Source organism: Vulpes vulpes, chromosome 16 (assembly GCF_048418805.1).
Source record: "Vulpes vulpes isolate BD-2025 chromosome 16, VulVul3, whole genome shotgun sequence".
NCBI lineage: Eukaryota > Metazoa > Chordata > Mammalia > Carnivora > Canidae > Vulpes > Vulpes vulpes.
This window is the reverse complement of record NC_132795.1, coordinates 83,408,118-83,424,221: the sequence shown is the minus strand read 5'-3', so window position 1 is coordinate 83,424,221 and position 16,104 is coordinate 83,408,118. Positions and strand designations below refer to the sequence as shown.

Genomic DNA, 16,104 nt, shown 5'->3' with positions numbered 1-16,104 from the left:
GCACAGATTCTTAGGGCCCACCCTCTATAGACCTAAAAACAGGATTCTTTAATCTCAGTGTTTTGGGGTTTTTTTTTTAAGATTTTATTTATTTTTTTATGAGACACACAGAGGCAGAGACCCAGGCAGAGGGAGAAACAGGCTCCATGCAGGGAGCTCGAAACGTGGGACTCGATCCTGGGTCTCCAGGATCAGGCCCTGGGCTGAAAAGCGGCGTTAAACCGCTGAGCCACCCGGGCTGGGCTGCCCCTTTAATCTCAGTCTTTAACCTTTGCCCCATTTGATTCTGACCCCAGGTGTAGATGCTGCTTATTACCTTGATACACCGATCTGGTTATACTATAAATTACTAAGTTCCCTAAATTTTCTACGGGTGGCCTCAAAAGTGGAAGGGCTGGGGGAGAGAAAAGGGGTGGGTGCTTACTATTGTCTAAGGTAGTTCTTAAATGTATGTTGTTGTTAAAAAAGGATGGAGAAATGGGCACCTGGGTGGCTCAGTGGGTTAAGGGTCTGCCTTCAGGTGAGGTGATGATCCCAGGGTCCCAGAGCGAGCCCCGCCTCCGGCTCCCCCTCAGCAGGGAGGCTGCTGCTCCCTCTGCCCCTCAGCCCGCTCCAGCTCTTTTGCTCTCGCTTGCTCTCTCAAAATCTTTAATAGAAGAAAAAGAACAGAACCACAGCAGCGGCAACTGCTAAGGATGGGGAAGGCAGGCCCTTTGGGCCCATATGGGAGAGCGTTAAGGTAAGTTTCTAGGTCGGGGGCGGGGAGTCTCTTTAAGGTTGTTGTGGCTAATAATCTAGTTTGTGAATGGATCCTTTAAAAAGACAAAGACTTTGCAAATTGCATTTCAATATTTAGGAAGACCATTTGCCCTCCTAGTCTTTTAATGTGAATGAAAGTTTTAGTGAAAAAAATAATAGGATGAGAAAGCTGTTTTCAAATACCCCCATACTTGGTGTTGCCAAGCCCTTTAGGTTGTAGGCCAGTTGTGATTAGTAGTGTGGCCAGAAAAGATTACTGAGGAATTTTGTGATACTAAAAAATCCACTTTTTCCACATAGTCTTCATAGTTATTTTTGTGCACGAAGACCTCTGTCTTGTTAAACTAATTGTTTTGAGTATTTCTCCATATTGTTGAACATCAAGGTTTTGTTTTCTCTGCTACAAATTACACTGTGATGAATATTTTCATATCTTCATGCTTAAAACTTTTTTCTTCAGCTATTTCCTCAGGATAAATTATGAGGAATAAAATTTTAGGTCAGGAATCTAGCCATTGTAATTGCTCTAATGCATCGCTTTCCTCCACCTGCACACGTATCAACTTGCATTGCCAATGATAGTATTAGAATGCTGGTTTCCTTGCAAATTGATAGCCCACTCGTGTGTGTGTGTGTGTGTGTGTGTGTGTGTGTGTGTGTGTGTGTGTGTATAGTTTTGGGGTTGTTTTATTTTCATATATACATTTTTTTGGAGAGAGTGTGAGTGGGGGGAAGACAGAGGGAGAAAGAGAATCCCAAGCGGACTCTCACCAGTCCCCAGATCACAATCTCAGCCCAATATCAAGAATCCAACGCTTAACCAACTGAGCCACCCAGGTGCCCCAGAGCATTCGTATTTTAACATTTATGGTCAGACTTTCTTTTTCCTTTACAATTTTCTCTCTTTTTTTTCTTTTCTTTCTTTCTTTCTTTTTTTTTTTACTACTAAGCCTTTGTTCAATTTGGCACCACTAGCTGGTACATTTTGTAGACAATTCTAGTAGCTTGAGCGTTGCTGATGGTACTAACTGATCTTTTGTCTAGAATCTTTTACAACTTGGGAATTGTGGGGTGTTTTTTTTTCCCCAGTATAATTTATCTCAAAGATTTATTAACTGAGGGCCACATTCTAGCCCAAACCTATTGTAATCTGTCATATGGCCAGAGGCCTGGAAATCCGCTAGCAATGATTTATTCAGCAGCTAATTCATATGGAAGGAGAGAGAGAGAACTTTGGTTAGAATTCTCTAAGCAGGGATCCCTGGGAGGCGCAGTGGTTTAGCGCCTGCTTTTGGCCCAGGGCGCGATCCTGGAGACCCGGGATCAAATCCCACGTCCGGCTCCCGGTGCATGGAGCCTGCTTCTCCCTCTGCCTGTGTCTCTGCCTCTCTCTCTCTCTCTCTCTCTCTCTCTCTCTCTCTCTGTGACTATCATTAAAAAAAAAAAAATAGAATTCTCTAAGCAGTAATGGGCCTTCTCTTTCAATTGCTTATTTCTAAGGCCAGAGTTCATAACTGACAACCTAGAACTGCACTGCAGGTGGTTGGGGAATGGAGTATTATGTGGGAATTAACTGGAAGTTTCTGTGTAGTTTTTTCTATACAATTCTAAAAGCCCCGTCAACACCTGGATTGAATGCCTTCATGAATTATCCAGTTCTTTCATTTTTCTCTCAATGTAAGCACAGGATACGGGGGTAGATGTGCTACACGTAAATCAAATTCTTTGGTACTTGTTGGTAGCCAAAATAGGGACTACTGTAGCAATATTCTAGGTTGTTGTTGTTGTTTTTTTTTAAGATTTTATTTATTTATTTACGAGAGACACAGAGTTAGAGGCAGAGACACAGGCACAGGGAGAAGCAGGCTCCATGCAGGGACCCCCATATGGGACTCGATCCTGGTACTCCAGGATCACACCCTGGGCCCAAGGCAGACGCTCAACCACTGAGCCACCCAGGCGTCCCTATTCTAGGTATTTAACTTGCACGAAATTTTCTGGATTTCTGGCGCCAGGGCGGAGGAAAGGGCAATCACCCAGTGTTCTCTATTTCTGAATAGTACCCCCGAGGTTAGAAAAATGGGAAGATCCTAATTCCCAGTTCGGGGCCACGAGGTTTAACTGGTCTGCTTTGTGCCCAGAACAGGAAACACACTTAGGAACGTTGCTTATGGCTTTGAGACTCAAATTAAGCCACGAGTTCCTTTTGGGCACGTTGTGGACATAATTAAGAATGAGGGGACAGTCGTTTTCTGTGTTCCTGCTTGGCCAAAATTAGCTGCGCACAGCGCACTGCCTTTCGGTTCTGCAGTCCACGCGGCGGCCCTGCCCGGCCCTGCCCGGCCCTCCCCTGCCCTCCCCTGCCCTTCCCGGCCCGGCCCTGCCCGGGCGGTTGGCGCACCTGCACCTGCACCTGCACCTGCACCTGCGGGCTGGGCCTCCTTTAGTGGCACTTGGTTTCCTGGCAGCGACTCCCCTCTGCCCCCCCCCCCGCCCCGTGACCTCGGGGCTTTGGGGCGGAGGAGGAGGAGGCAGATGCGTGGTTCTCTGATTTCCCAGTAAAGACGGAGGCGCCCTAATTCTGTTACAACGACCGGCCTGCAAGCCGGGTCTCGAGGCCGCGGGTGCCCGCCGCCCCCGCCGCCCCCGGTGTCCCCGCCGCCCCCGGTGTCCCCGCCCCGCCCGCGCCCCGGGGCTCCGCGCCGCCCCCCGCCCCCCGCCCCCCGCCAGGCCCCGCGGCGCCAGCGGCCCGGGCTCCGGGGCCCCGCGAGGCGCGAGTGTCCGGCGCAGGGGGCGGCGCCCTCGGCGTCTCGGTGCCTGCGCCTCGGCGGCCCGGCTCGGCGGCTCCGGGATGCGCGGCGGCGGCGGCGGCGGCGAGGATGCCCGGGCGGCGGGCGGAGCGGGGGTCCGGGCCGCGAGACGCCGGAGGGGGGCGGCGCCGCGGCCGCCGGGCAGGTGAGAGGCGGCGGGCGGCGGGGGGCGCCCCGCGGGGGCCGGGAGGGCCGGGCGGGCGGCGGCTGCGCTGCTGCTGCTCCAGGCCCGGGCCGCGCACCTGCTGCCCCGGCGCGGCCTGCGGGGGGGGGGGGGGGGGGGGCTCGCCCCGGCCGGGCCCCGCGCTCTGGGGGGGCCGCCCGCGCCCCCGGCCCCGCCAGCCCTCGGCCGCGTCGCCGACGAGCCCCCCGCCCGCCTAGGCCCTGGGCGGCCTGACCTTCCGCAGCCCGGCGGGGGGGGGGGGTGCCCGGCTGGGGTCCAGCTCCCCTCCCCGGGCCCCTCCGCAGCCGCACGGAGCCAGCTGCCCCCATCCCGGCCCCAGCTGGGGCCAAGGAGCTGGGCTCGGGCTGGCCAAGCCGGCGCGAAGCTTAGTGACCTTGGGCGAGTCATGGGACCTCCCTGCGGGGAAAATAGTAGGGAGCCTGCCCCCCCCCCCCCCCCCCGTTAGACCATGCAAACGCCTGTCCTGGAGGAATTTAAGGCCCCTGGGGGGCGGGCAGGGGGGATGAGTCGGAGGAATCGATGCCTGGAGCTGACTTGCAAAGGCTCGGCCAAGGTGCTTCGGGATGTACTGGGGTACCAAGGAGCACGCTGGAGGGTCGCTGGAGGGTCGCAGGCGCCTCGCACGGCCTGATGACAAGTCCTTGCCTTTTGCCACTGTGCACAAGTCTCCATGTACGGTCCCTTGCCTGCTGGTTACTTCAGGATCCTTCCTCCTCGGTTGTAACAAGATGCACGCGGCTGCCACTTCCTTCAGCCTTAGTGAGGCTGACCTCCCTGCTCCGGTGGAGCCACCTTACAAATTTTCTGACTTTATGACTTTAATCGCCTACTTAGGGTGCCACAAATAAAGAGCAGCTACTAGGCTTGCATGCGAAGAACGTTGGTGATCTGTACCCACTATTTAGGAGTATCAAACAGTTATTCATGCCTCCCCCATCACATGTACCCCCTGACCCCCCCAGTCACTGAGCTTTATAGCGCTATCTCAGCCTCCTCTTTCTTAAAAGTCCTAGAAGGGGGTTTACTTTTCCTTCATTTCCTTCTTTGCTCTTAAAGTTTCTTTGCCAAAACCTTGATTTCTGTTCTGTGTTCAGCTTTTCTTTCTTTTTTTTTTTTTTTTTTTAAAGATTTTACTTATTTACGAGAGACCTACAGAGAGAGGCAGAGGGAGAAGCAGGCTCCATGCCGGGAACCCGACATGGGACTCAATCCTGGATCTCCAGGATCAGGCCCTGGGTCGAAGGTAGCGCTAAATCGCTGAGCCCCCCAGGCTGCCCCTGCTTTTCCTTTTTTTTTTTTTTTTTTTTTAAGATTTTTATTTATTTATTCATGATAGAGAGAGATCAGAGACACAGGCAGAGGGAGAAGCAGGCTCCATGCACCGGGAGCCCGACATGGGATCCGATCCCAGGTCTCCAGGATCGCGCCCTGGGCCAAAGGCAGGCGCTAAACCGCTGCGCCACCCAGGGATCCCTCAACCCTGCTTTTCCTTTTCTTCCCAGCCTTTCATTCCTTTTTTCCCCCTAATTATCCCAGTAGGAATGATTTACGTTTACTACAGCCAGAACCATAGTTATCAGCCTTGCCAGAAAGGTACATAGAGGTGTGTGTGTTTATGTGCTCATATTTTGGGTTCCAGGAACTTAAAATTGGGAAGGGATTGTGATACCTACTTCCTGGGGTTATATACTGAACATGAGAGCCTTGTAAAGCTTTGAGAGCTTATGTAAAGCTTCTGCTATGAATGCTCACCACCCAGTAAGTGGGGGCTGCTGTGACTATCTTCTGGCCTGCAGGCCGCCCTCAATCTCTCTGTTGTTATTTTGGGTTGTTGGTGACGAGTGTCAGCTGTAGAGACCACCTGCTTCAAATCCGTGCCCTACCGCCCTACTGCTTTAAGTCAGGAGCGCTCTCTCCAATTGCATTTCCTTATCTATAAAATGGGGATAACTTAGACTGTGTCAGGGTTGTGAGGATTCAATGAGTTAAGAGCGTGGAGTATTGCAGACAGTCCCTGGCACGTCATAAGCACTCAACAAAGTTAATATACTGTTCCTGTATAATATTCCTTTTTTTTCCTGTATAATATTCCTGACCTAGGATTCTCTTTTTTAAAAAGTCTGAAAATTTTTAAATATATGGAAAAAATTATTACTGTGCTGAAAGTGGAAGTTGGTCCTCAACTCCTCCAAATCTTTTTTTTCTCCTACCTCTTATTCTTTTTAAAAACTTTAAAAAATTTTTTAGATTTTTTTTTTAAAGATTTTATTTATTTATTCATGAGAGATACAGAGAGAGGCAGAGACACAGGCAGAGGGAGAAGCAGGCTCCATGCAGGGAGCCCGATGTGGGACTCGATCCCGGGTCCCCAGGATCACACCCCAGGCTGACAGCAGTGCTAAACCCCTAAGCCACCGGGGCTGCCCAAGATTTTTTTTTTTTAAGTTTATTTGAGAGAGATGGAGCACAAGTAGGGAGAGAGGAAGAAGAAGACTCCCCACTGAGGGAGGAGCCCAACATAGGGCTCTGGGGCTCGATCCCAAGACTTGGAGATCATGACCTAAGCCAAAGGCAGACACTAAACCATCTGAGCCCCCCAGGTGCCCCTCCTGCCTCTTACTCTTGACAGATGTTGGTGCCGCATCATCCCATCTTCCCCTTGACAATTCCATTTGCAAATATCTCCTAGCCTGGGGTCTCTGTAATTTCCCACCCCACCTCTTCATTACTATCCACCTACTTGATATTTCTCTTAGCATCAAGTCCAGATGCTTCATTCTTCTAATTTCGCCAAACCAGATGCCTGCTTCCGCCTTCACCCTGTTCATGTCCCTGCTTCCAAAGAAGAAACTTCTAGGGCAGGGGATTTGCTAGAAACAACAGCATCACCTCTCTGCCTTCCTGCCTTCTCAAATTGAGTTCTCTTTGCTACTTCTTTTCATCAGCTAATTCCAATCCCCCAGCTAACCATGAAAAAAATCAACAGTAAAAGGTTATCTTTTTTTTTATTACGTAGCTATCAAAAACGGTTCGGAAAGAGGCACATGGCCTTTAAGTGAAAACAGTAAGCTATCCATTATTATTTTGATTCTTTTTTTTAAAGATTTTATCTATCCATTCATGAGAGACACAGAGAGAGAGGCAGGCAGAGACCCAGGCAGTGGGAGAAGCAGGCTCCATGCAGGGAGCCCAACGTGGGACTCGATCCCAAGACTGTGGGATCACGCCCTGAGCCAAAGGCAGATGCTCAACTGCTGAGCCACCCAGGTGTGCCTTATTTTTTTATTCTAATCAAGAGACAAGAGGTCAAGATTTATATTTTTCCTCTCACAGAACTTCTATAAGGCTGGTCTCCCTTGCCAGTGGAGAAATTCATCATATTGTTGTGATCTGCACTATTTGACCATTGAGAATAAAAAAAGAGGCCATCTTCTTCCTTCATGAAGAATATGCATTAGGTATATGGGCTTTCCGAGGACTGAAATTCGACTGATACTCACTGGCATTAGCCATACCTGCTCCGGAATGCTGAGGGACTTCTGGATTGGGTGCTTCATGGCTGCTGCTCAGAGCGCCTAGTAATCTTTCATGGGCCTGGTTCCTTCTTCCTCTGTGCCCCATGATCCAGCATCTGAAGGGTTAACCCCTGGCACAGCTGGAGGCCTCTGGGACCCAGTTGGAGCTGGTGGTTAAATATTTGGCACATCACTCCTGGACCTCCCTGGTGCCATTGCTTGTTCCTAAAAGGCTGGATGAAAGCAATACCTTTGAGTTGTCAAGAGCATTGCAGCGTCTCCAAGGAACCATTTTAAGCTGTCCCACAGGAAGCATCTTTCAGAGCAGAGTGGGCACCAGGCCACACAGGGCTTGGGGATTTGGAACAACAGAAGATTTGTGAGTGTACTTTAAATCTCATTGAAAAGGGAAGTTTAAGGAAATAAAGAGCAAGAAGAAAAAAGAAGTTATTCTTTTAAAGAAGAGGGTAGGTCTTCCTCCTCTTTCTACCCACAGCACCTAGCATAGAGCTGGCATGCGTGTGCACATGATCAGTGTAAACTGAGTGAATGGACGCCTCCTGCTTCATCATGACGATATCGCTGTTGGAATAATAATAACTCACCTTTGTACAACAGGCGGGTGCTTGGCACCTTGTAAATCTCCAATATAATTGACAGCTGTCAGCACGTTCATTTTTTCCTTTCAAGTGTAGTCCTGCACAAAGTTTTTTGTTTTTTCTGCCAAAGGAAGGTAGGGAGAAGAAATGATAAATAATGGAAAATAAAGGCTGGTTCCTAGGGAAAGAAATAGGTTAGTGATTTTTTTCTAAAAGGGTCACAGTATAGTCAGCTATACCCTCTGGCTTCTATTTCTTTTTTTGAAGATTTTTATGTATTCATTCGAGAGAGAACAAGCAGGAGCAAAGGGAGGGGCAGAGGGAGAAGCAGAAGCAGACTTTGGAAACCGGCTGTGGGGCTCCATCCCAGGAATCTGAGATCATGACCTGAGCTGAAGGTAGACAATTACCCGACTGGGCCACCCAGATGCCTCCCCCCTTGGGCTTGCATCTGAAGCCTGAGCAGTAAGACCTACTCAAGGTGGCCCTCCCCGCCTGTCCTCCGCAGGCCCTGCCCTGGCCCTCCCCGCAACTAGCTCCCCCTCACCACCCAGGCTGGACTAGGTTCCCCTTCTCTCACTTCCAGGCCCCCTGACTCATGACATTAGACTGCGAGTAGATTGTGATCCCCTTGGGGGACAGGTTCTGTGTTCGGATGTCCCGCTAGCCACCCCAGAGTGCTCCTGAAAGGAACATTTGCATTCCCTTCAATCAGAAACCCCCGGGGCGGTGGGAGACCCAGGAATCTGCCTTTTTTTTTTTTTTTTTTTTTCAAACTCCCTCTCCAGGTGATGCTTAAACCATTTGGAAAACCACTGTGCCGCGGAACCTAGAATTATTATTTTTTAAAAAAAGATTTTATTAATTTATTCATGAGAGAGAGAGGGTCAGAGACACAGGCGGGGGGAGAAGCAGGCTCCATGCGGGGAGCCTGACATGGGACTCGATCCGCGGGCCCCAGGATCACGCCCTGGGCGGAAGGTGGCGCTAAACCGCTGAGCCTCCAGGGCTGCCCACGGAGCCTGGAGTTAGCGGGAGGGACGCATTTTGAGGTGTTTGTGTCTCGTCCCCTGTTGGGCTTCCAGTCGAGAAGGCCTGGGGCCGGAGCTAAAAGAAATTTGAGTCCTTTTGTAAAAAACAAAAACAAAATAATAATAATAATAATAATAATAATAATAATAATAATAATAATAATAAAGCTCCCTGAGCTGGCTCCGCTTTGCCATTAACCGCTGTGTGTCGGGTGTGCCCTCTCCGCGCAGGCCTCCGTGCGTGCCCCCCGCCGGGCCGTGAGCCGGGGCCCTGACCCGAGCCCCAGCCGCAGAGGCCGCCGCCTCGCCTCGCCTCGAGGATGAACGCCAGCGCCACCGCCACCGCCACCGCCACCGCCACCGCGCCGCTGGCCGACGCCCCCAACGGCACCCTGCTGCGCGGGCCCCGCGCCCAGGGCGGCCCCCAGGACCTGGTCCACACGGCCACGCTGGCCACCTGCACGCTGCTGCTGGCGGTCGTCTTCTGCCTGGGGTCCTACGGCAACGTCGTCGTCTTCCTGTCCTTCTTCGACCCGGCCTTCCGCAAGTTCCGAACCAACTTCGACGTCATGGTCCTGAACCTGTCCTTCTGCGACCTGTTCATCTGCGGGGTGACGGCGCCCATGTTCGCCTTCGCGCTCTTCCGCTCGGCGCGGGGCCTCCCGGACGCCTTCTGCTTCGCCTTCCACGCCACCAGCTCGGGCTTCGTCATCATGTCCCTGAAGACGGTGGCGGCGATCGCGCTGCACCGGCTGCGCATGGTGCTGGGCCGCCAGCCCAGCCGCCCCGCCTCGGTGCCCGGCGCCGCGCTGCTCGCCGCGCTGCTCTGGGCCAGCAGCTTCACGCTGGCCGCCCTGGGCGCCCTGCGCGCCAGCAAGGCGCACCTGTGCCTGCCCCTGTCGGGCCTGCCGGCGGCGGAGGGCGCGGCCGCGCTGTCGCTGTACGCCGTGGACTTCAGCTCCTGCGTGGCGGTGGTGGCCGTGTCCTACGTCCTGATCGCGCAGACGCTGCGCAGGAACGCGCGGGCCCGGCGGCGCCCCCCGGCGGCCGCGGCGGGCGGCCCGGGGCGGCGGGGGGCCGAGCCCGCGCTCTACCGGCACCAGGGCTGCCGCCCGCCGCCCGCGCCCGCCGCCCGCCGCCCGTGCCCGCCGCCCGCGTCCGCCGTCAACCTGGCCGCGGCCAAGGACTCCAAGGCCGTGCTCACCTGCGTGGTCATCGTGCTGTCGGCCCTGCTGTGCTGCGTGCCCCTGGGCGCCGCCCTGGCGCGGGGCGCGCTGTCCCGGGGCGGCGGGGGCGGCGGCGGCGGCGGCGGCCTGCGCCAGCTGGAGCTGCTCGGCTTCGCCCTGCTCTTCCTCAAGTCGGGGCTCAACCCTTTCATCTACTCCCGCGGCAGCGCGGGCCTGCGCAGGAAGGTGCTCGCGTGCCTGCGGGGCGGCGGCCTGGGCGCCTGCGGCTGCCGGCAGAGGACCCGGCTCCGCGCCGTCGGGAAGGGGAACCTGGAGACCAACCGGAACAAGTCGTCCCACCACGAGACCAACTCGGCCTACGTGCTGTCCCCGAAGCCGCAGAAGAAGTTCGTGGACCAGGCGTGCGGGCCCAGCCAGTCCAGGGAGAGCGCGGTGAGCCCCCGGGCCTCGGCGGGGCGGCCCGGCCAGAGCAGCTCCACGGCGGCCGACACGCGCCTGGAGCCCTACTACAGCGTCTACCGCAGCAGCCCGCCGCGGGGGGACGGCGCCCCGCGGGCCCCCCGCTGCCCCGGCCCGGCCGGGCCCTGCGGCGCCAGGCGCCAGCGCGCGGCCGGCGACCTGCTGCGAGGGCCGGGCGCGGCGGGGCCCATCCCGGTGCCCTCCGTGTAGCGCCTCCGCCGCCCGGGGCAGCCCGACCGCAGGCCCTCCGGATGCTCCTCCGTCCGCAGGACCCGCAGCACCTGTGGGTTTGCCTTGCGGTGCCTCAGGGTCGGGAGATCCCCGCGAAGGGGTTATTAGTGGAAGGTTCCCCCGAACCTCTCCCCAGATGCCGGGGATGCTCGCGCTGAGCCCCGGGGGACGAACCCCTTGTGCCCGGAGGCGTCGGTGTTCGGGGTCTTCAGGACACGCGAGCTGGATTTTTTTTTTTTTTTTAAACCATGTGAAGGTATGACCTTCACCGAGACGGATTTTTTTTTTTTTTTCTAATGCATCGAACTCTGAATTTTGACCCTCTGAAGTGTGGAAAGGGTCTCGTTGTCCCAGTGCACTCTGGCAGCGGGTTTACTTGAATACATAAACGTACTGTCAAGGCGGAAAATCGGAAATGTCTTCTCTGTGGTTACCCTTGACCCAAGACACACACACACAGGCATTAGGTACTTTGCTCTCGGCAGACAGTCCACCAAGTACTATGATCACTACCATTTCTTATGAGAGACATCATTCTTTTGTGTGAATCGACTAGCTGTATAGTTTTGTTTTTTGTTTTTTTTAAAGAAGTATGTTTCTGCTCGCTAAAAATGAATTCTTCTATTTTGGAATGAGCCTACCCAAGGATCCTAGTGGAGAGGACTGTTCCTGTAGAGGAGGAATGTGATTTCTGGGAGCAGAGGCACTAACGGGGGCCTCTGCGCCAGGGCCTGGTGACCTGGGTCGCAGTCAGGACTGCTGTTGCGTGTCAGATGATCTTCATTGTTGCCTAAGAAGGTGTTAAGAGTGAGATCGAGAGGATTTCGATCTACGCGTCGCTTCTGGGCAAGGATGGCTCGTTAACAACCTGACAAAGAGTATCCAAGTAACTATTTAAAAATGACTTTTTGGTCTTTGTTTAAGTATCACTATGGTAACAGAAATTCTTAAGGTGATCTGTTTTCAAAATAATTGTGTGATTTCTCTCCCATTAGTCTTGGTAATGGGCAATAAGGAAAACTAGAAGAAGGATTTCTTTACCTGGAACTAATTTTATGATGAACTCTGTGATTCCTAGCATAACAACCATAAATTCCTATTTTTATGTAAAGATATTTTCATTATACAGTTAGCTTTTGAACTTGCCACAGCTTTGGAACTACAGCTGTTAGGCTCAAGATGGGCATCAAGATCCAAAACCTGTCTTTAGGAATGGTCGTATTGGAGAACTGTTACCGCAGGCTGGAAGGAACTGTGTTGTTCTGGATCAAAGGTGAGCAACGCAGAGCGCCCTCCCCGGGCTGTTCCCACGTACAAGAGTGCCCCGAGGTGTGGAGAAGGCAGCTGGAGCTCTGCACAGCCTCGCCCAACGCCCCCCTTCCAGCACTGACCAGCCGTTTTGTTTCTAGGTTTCCGTATGAGATACGGCTTTTCTTTTCTTTTTAAATTCGCCTTTTAGGAATTTTTCCTTCCCTTCCTTCTCTCCTTTTCTTCCTTTATTTTTGCTATTAAATTTTATAGCAGAAGAGAAAACACCCCCTCTGTCACATTTTTTCTTGTTTGTAATTGGATGCTATTTTTGGAAGTCACTATAACCTATTTCAATTATGCTTTTATATTTTTAATACGACACTGTTTTCATTTATTACCACTCCCACGAGATAGGTTAGTATATTACCCCTTTTTAACAAAGAACTAAGACATCTAATATCCTCTCCCAAGATCGTTTGAAGATAATTCTAATTAGGAGTTAGACTTTTGTCAAAATTTAGAGCTGGCTCTTTATTCCAATAAGCCAAACAGCTTTATAATTACTAAGATTAAGCAAGGGGATACTCCATACTTTTTAAGGTGTGTTTCTCGTTTTTGGCTAGGCATTTCCAGGGTGATTCAATAAAAGATTTTTTAAAAGTAATTTTTACTTGTAAAATTTAAGCTGACAGGTTTCTTGTACGACTTTTTGAGTTAGAGACGACCGGATCCATCTTGGGGAGGTAAAAGTTACAGTATAAAGAAAAGGAAGCATGCGCATATGAGGTATTCAGTCTCTTTGTGCTCGAGAAATTACTGATTTAACTTGCATGAAATACATGTTGGGCTAGATTCTTAGCCCTCCTCCACATCTATCTCTACATCTATGTGGAGATACGGAGATAAATGTAACTTATCTCTTCATAAGTTATATATGTCTATCCATAGAGGGAGATATGGATAGGTACATATAACTTCTCTATAAGGGCTAAACTGAGAACTAAAAATAATGAGAATTCAGTTGAATATGACTAATTATTAGCAGGGTATATTAATTAGTTCTCTTGATGCTTTACTGTGATGCAAAGTATGTGATGTATTTCAAACATTTTATAATTGTTCTGATGTTAACCTTTAGGCCAGATTTGTATTTCTGATGCTTTTAATGTTCTTTTAAAATAATGTTTGGAAAATAAAAACCCTAACATTTCTGAACATCAGATTGCAGTGCTATGACTTTCCTGTCCAGTCCTTTGGAAACCATCAGAGGAAAGTAGTGATGGTTACTGCACCGTAGATAACAATGTGTTGGCCCTCAGCATTCTCTACTTTAAGAGATGAAATAATCATGGGTTTGGAGGGTTTTGTCTTAATTTTATTTATTTATTTTAAGATTTTATTTATTTATTTATTCATGAAAGACACAGAGACAGAGAGAGGGGCAGAGACACAGGTAGAGGGAGAAGCAGGCTCCACACAGGGAGCCCGACGTGGGACTCGATCCCCGGTCTCCAGGATCAGGCCCTGGGCTGAAGGTGGTGCTAAACTGCTGAGCCACCCGGGCTGCCCTGTTTTAATTGTTTTTAAAGTAAGTTCTACGCCCAATGTGGGGCTCCAACCCACAATCTCGGGATCCATAGTCTTATGGTTTACCAACTGAGCCAGTCAGGTGGCCTGAGTCCCCGGGACCTCTTTGTTTTTATTTATTTTTTTAAAATATTTTATTTATTTATTCATGACAGACACACAGAGAGAGAGGGGGAGGGGGCAGGCTCCATGCAGGGAACCCAATGTGAGACTTGATCCCAGGTCTCCAGGATTACGCCCTGGGCCGAAGTGACGCTAAACCCCTGGGCCACTGGGGCTGCCCTGTTTTTAATTTTTATTATTTATTTATTTATTAGCGAGAGCACGCGTGAGCATATGCAAGAGCGGGGTGGGGGGGAGGGGGGAGGGGCAGAGAGAGAAGCTAACTCCCCGCTGAGCAGGTAGCCAGATCCTGGGACCCTGAGATCATGACCTGAGCCAAAATAGATGCTTAACCGACTGAGCCACCAAGGCGCCCCCTCAGGATCTCTTTATTGGTTCCAGAGAGTTCTCTGGCTCAAGATCAGTGCTGCATATGTTGGGCAATGTTGGTTATCTCATCAAAAGTGGTATTTCCATTGTGCTTAATGTTTTCCTGCTTCTCTCTCTTGGTGGTTCCTTGAGGGCTTTGATAATTAGGGGCAGAAGGTACCACGTGGCTCTGGGCCTGTCTGTTCTGAATGGTCAGTTTCACTGTGATCCTCACACCCTCCCAATCACTGTTTCCCTTGGTGATGTCATCACCAACCGTTTTTGGAGACAGACCCACAGGACCTGTTTTGGTAGATGTGCCACCAACTTCCCCACAGATGTATGACTTTGATCTCACTGGGGCCAAACTTAGGCAGCATGGTGGAGGCTGCTGGGTTTGGATGAACCCAGATTCAGGATGACCGAAGACAGTTGCACCTTCGCCTCCTTTGAGCTAAAAGCCAAAAGCAAAAATGCGTATCCTAGAATTGGTGATAGAGACGGTGTATATAAGCTGAGGGAAAACTCAAAATTACAGTCCTGCGATAGATAACGTAAAGATCCTTCTTTGAAACTAATATTTTGAGTAGTTTCTTGGTTAGCAACTCTACATCCAGGAGCAATGCCCTCCTAAGATTCCATGTGGGAATTCTTTTATAGAGCAGGAAGGGGACACTAACAGAGGGGTAGTGGTGAAGAAAAAGCAGCATGAGATCCTGCAGAGTTAAGGCACAAAAGCCTTTTTTTTTTCTTTTTAAAGATTTTAATCTCTATACCCATCGTGGAACTCGAACTCACAACCCCAAGATCAACCGACTGAGCCAGCCAGGTGCCCTGACATAGAAACCTTCTTCAACAGCTCAGTTGTAGGGTCCTGAAAATGAGCATCTGTAAACCTCCCTTTTTTCTTTTCTTTTCTTTTCTTTTTTTAAAAGATTTTATTTATTTATTCATGAGACACACAGAGAGAGAGGCAGAGACACGCAGAGAGAAAAGCAGGCTCCATGCAGGGAGCCTGATGTGGGACTCGATCCCAGGTCTCCAGGATCACGCCCTGGGCCGAAGGCAGGCATTAAATCACTGAACCACCCAGGGATCCCCTAAACCTCCCTTTTTCATTTCAAGTTATTCATACCCCAGTTTGAAGATTTCTACTCTAGGCCACCAGAAGCACTTCTTGGGTTCCTCTCCAGATCTGACTTGTGATTATAGGTCTTTCTTAAAGAATTCTCCATAATCTAGCCAGGCCGGGGTCTGGAATCTCCACTTTCCAAGCTACCCTCACGTTCACAGTTCATTCACAGTTCAGGGCAACGTATACCTAGTGAGATTTTTAACTCCCAGGAAGATCTGTGTTTTCTCCTGTATCCACCAAAAGCAGTTGTTTTCCATTAACGAGAGAAGCTCAAGGTCCCGCAGAGAAACTCACTCCACTGTTCTCCTACTGGAGTTGAAAGGAGGCCAAGAGTCAGCAGAGGTCCCAGGCCTGTGGGAGGCTGGCAGGCAGGTTGCTGGAAAGGGCTCGTCTCCATCAGAGATTCGAGAGGTCAGGCCAGGCCTGGACTGGGGCTAGAACACGAAGCAGCAAGCTGCACTCTGCGGGGCAGGTGACCCTGGCCCAATGTGACAGAGGCAGAAGAGCCAGAGTCACCGGTAGGAGCAAAGACAATGACCGCTTGAAGCCGGATGGGGTCATCTTTGAGAGGCTGAAGAAGGGAAAGCAGAAAGATAGAAAAATCGCCCGTACCCCCTCCCCGCACCCCTAAAGGTGGATCTGCAAAGGTCATTCTGATGATTTTCCATCTCCTGGCTTCCATTTACATGCCAATGACACTCAATTTTGCATCACTAGTCCTGAGCTCTCCCTGAACTCCATGCTGGTCTATCCAATTGCCCGTTCACCGTCTCCACTTGGATGTCTAATAGGCATCGCAAATTTTAGCATGTGCAAAACTGAACTCTTGATTTCAACCCCACTCCCTACCAGATTGGGCCTCCTGCTGTTTCATCGTCTCAGGAA

At 51.2% G+C, this 16,104-nt stretch overlaps 1 protein-coding gene and 1 long non-coding RNA gene across 2 annotated transcripts; one reads left to right on the top strand and one right to left on the bottom strand.

The window, feature by feature from the left end:
• The first annotated feature begins 3,514 nt into the window (after positions 1-3,514).
• GPR75 (G protein-coupled receptor 75) lies at positions 3,515-13,246 on the top strand. The gene is made up of 2 exons (XM_072742663.1): positions 3,515-3,714; positions 9,130-13,246. Exon 2 carries the CDS (start codon positions 9,219-9,221, stop codon positions 10,752-10,754), a length of 1,536 nt encoding a protein of 511 aa, XP_072598764.1. The 5' UTR covers positions 3,515-3,714; positions 9,130-9,218; the 3' UTR covers positions 10,755-13,246.
• LOC140595980 (uncharacterized) lies at positions 5,043-8,578 on the bottom strand. The gene is made up of 2 exons (XR_011998002.1): positions 7,874-8,578; positions 5,043-7,501 (listed from the first exon to the last, which is right to left on the bottom strand). It is a non-coding gene; the product is annotated as an uncharacterized lncRNA (long non-coding RNA).
• Positions 13,247-16,104: the final 2,858 nt, after the last annotated feature.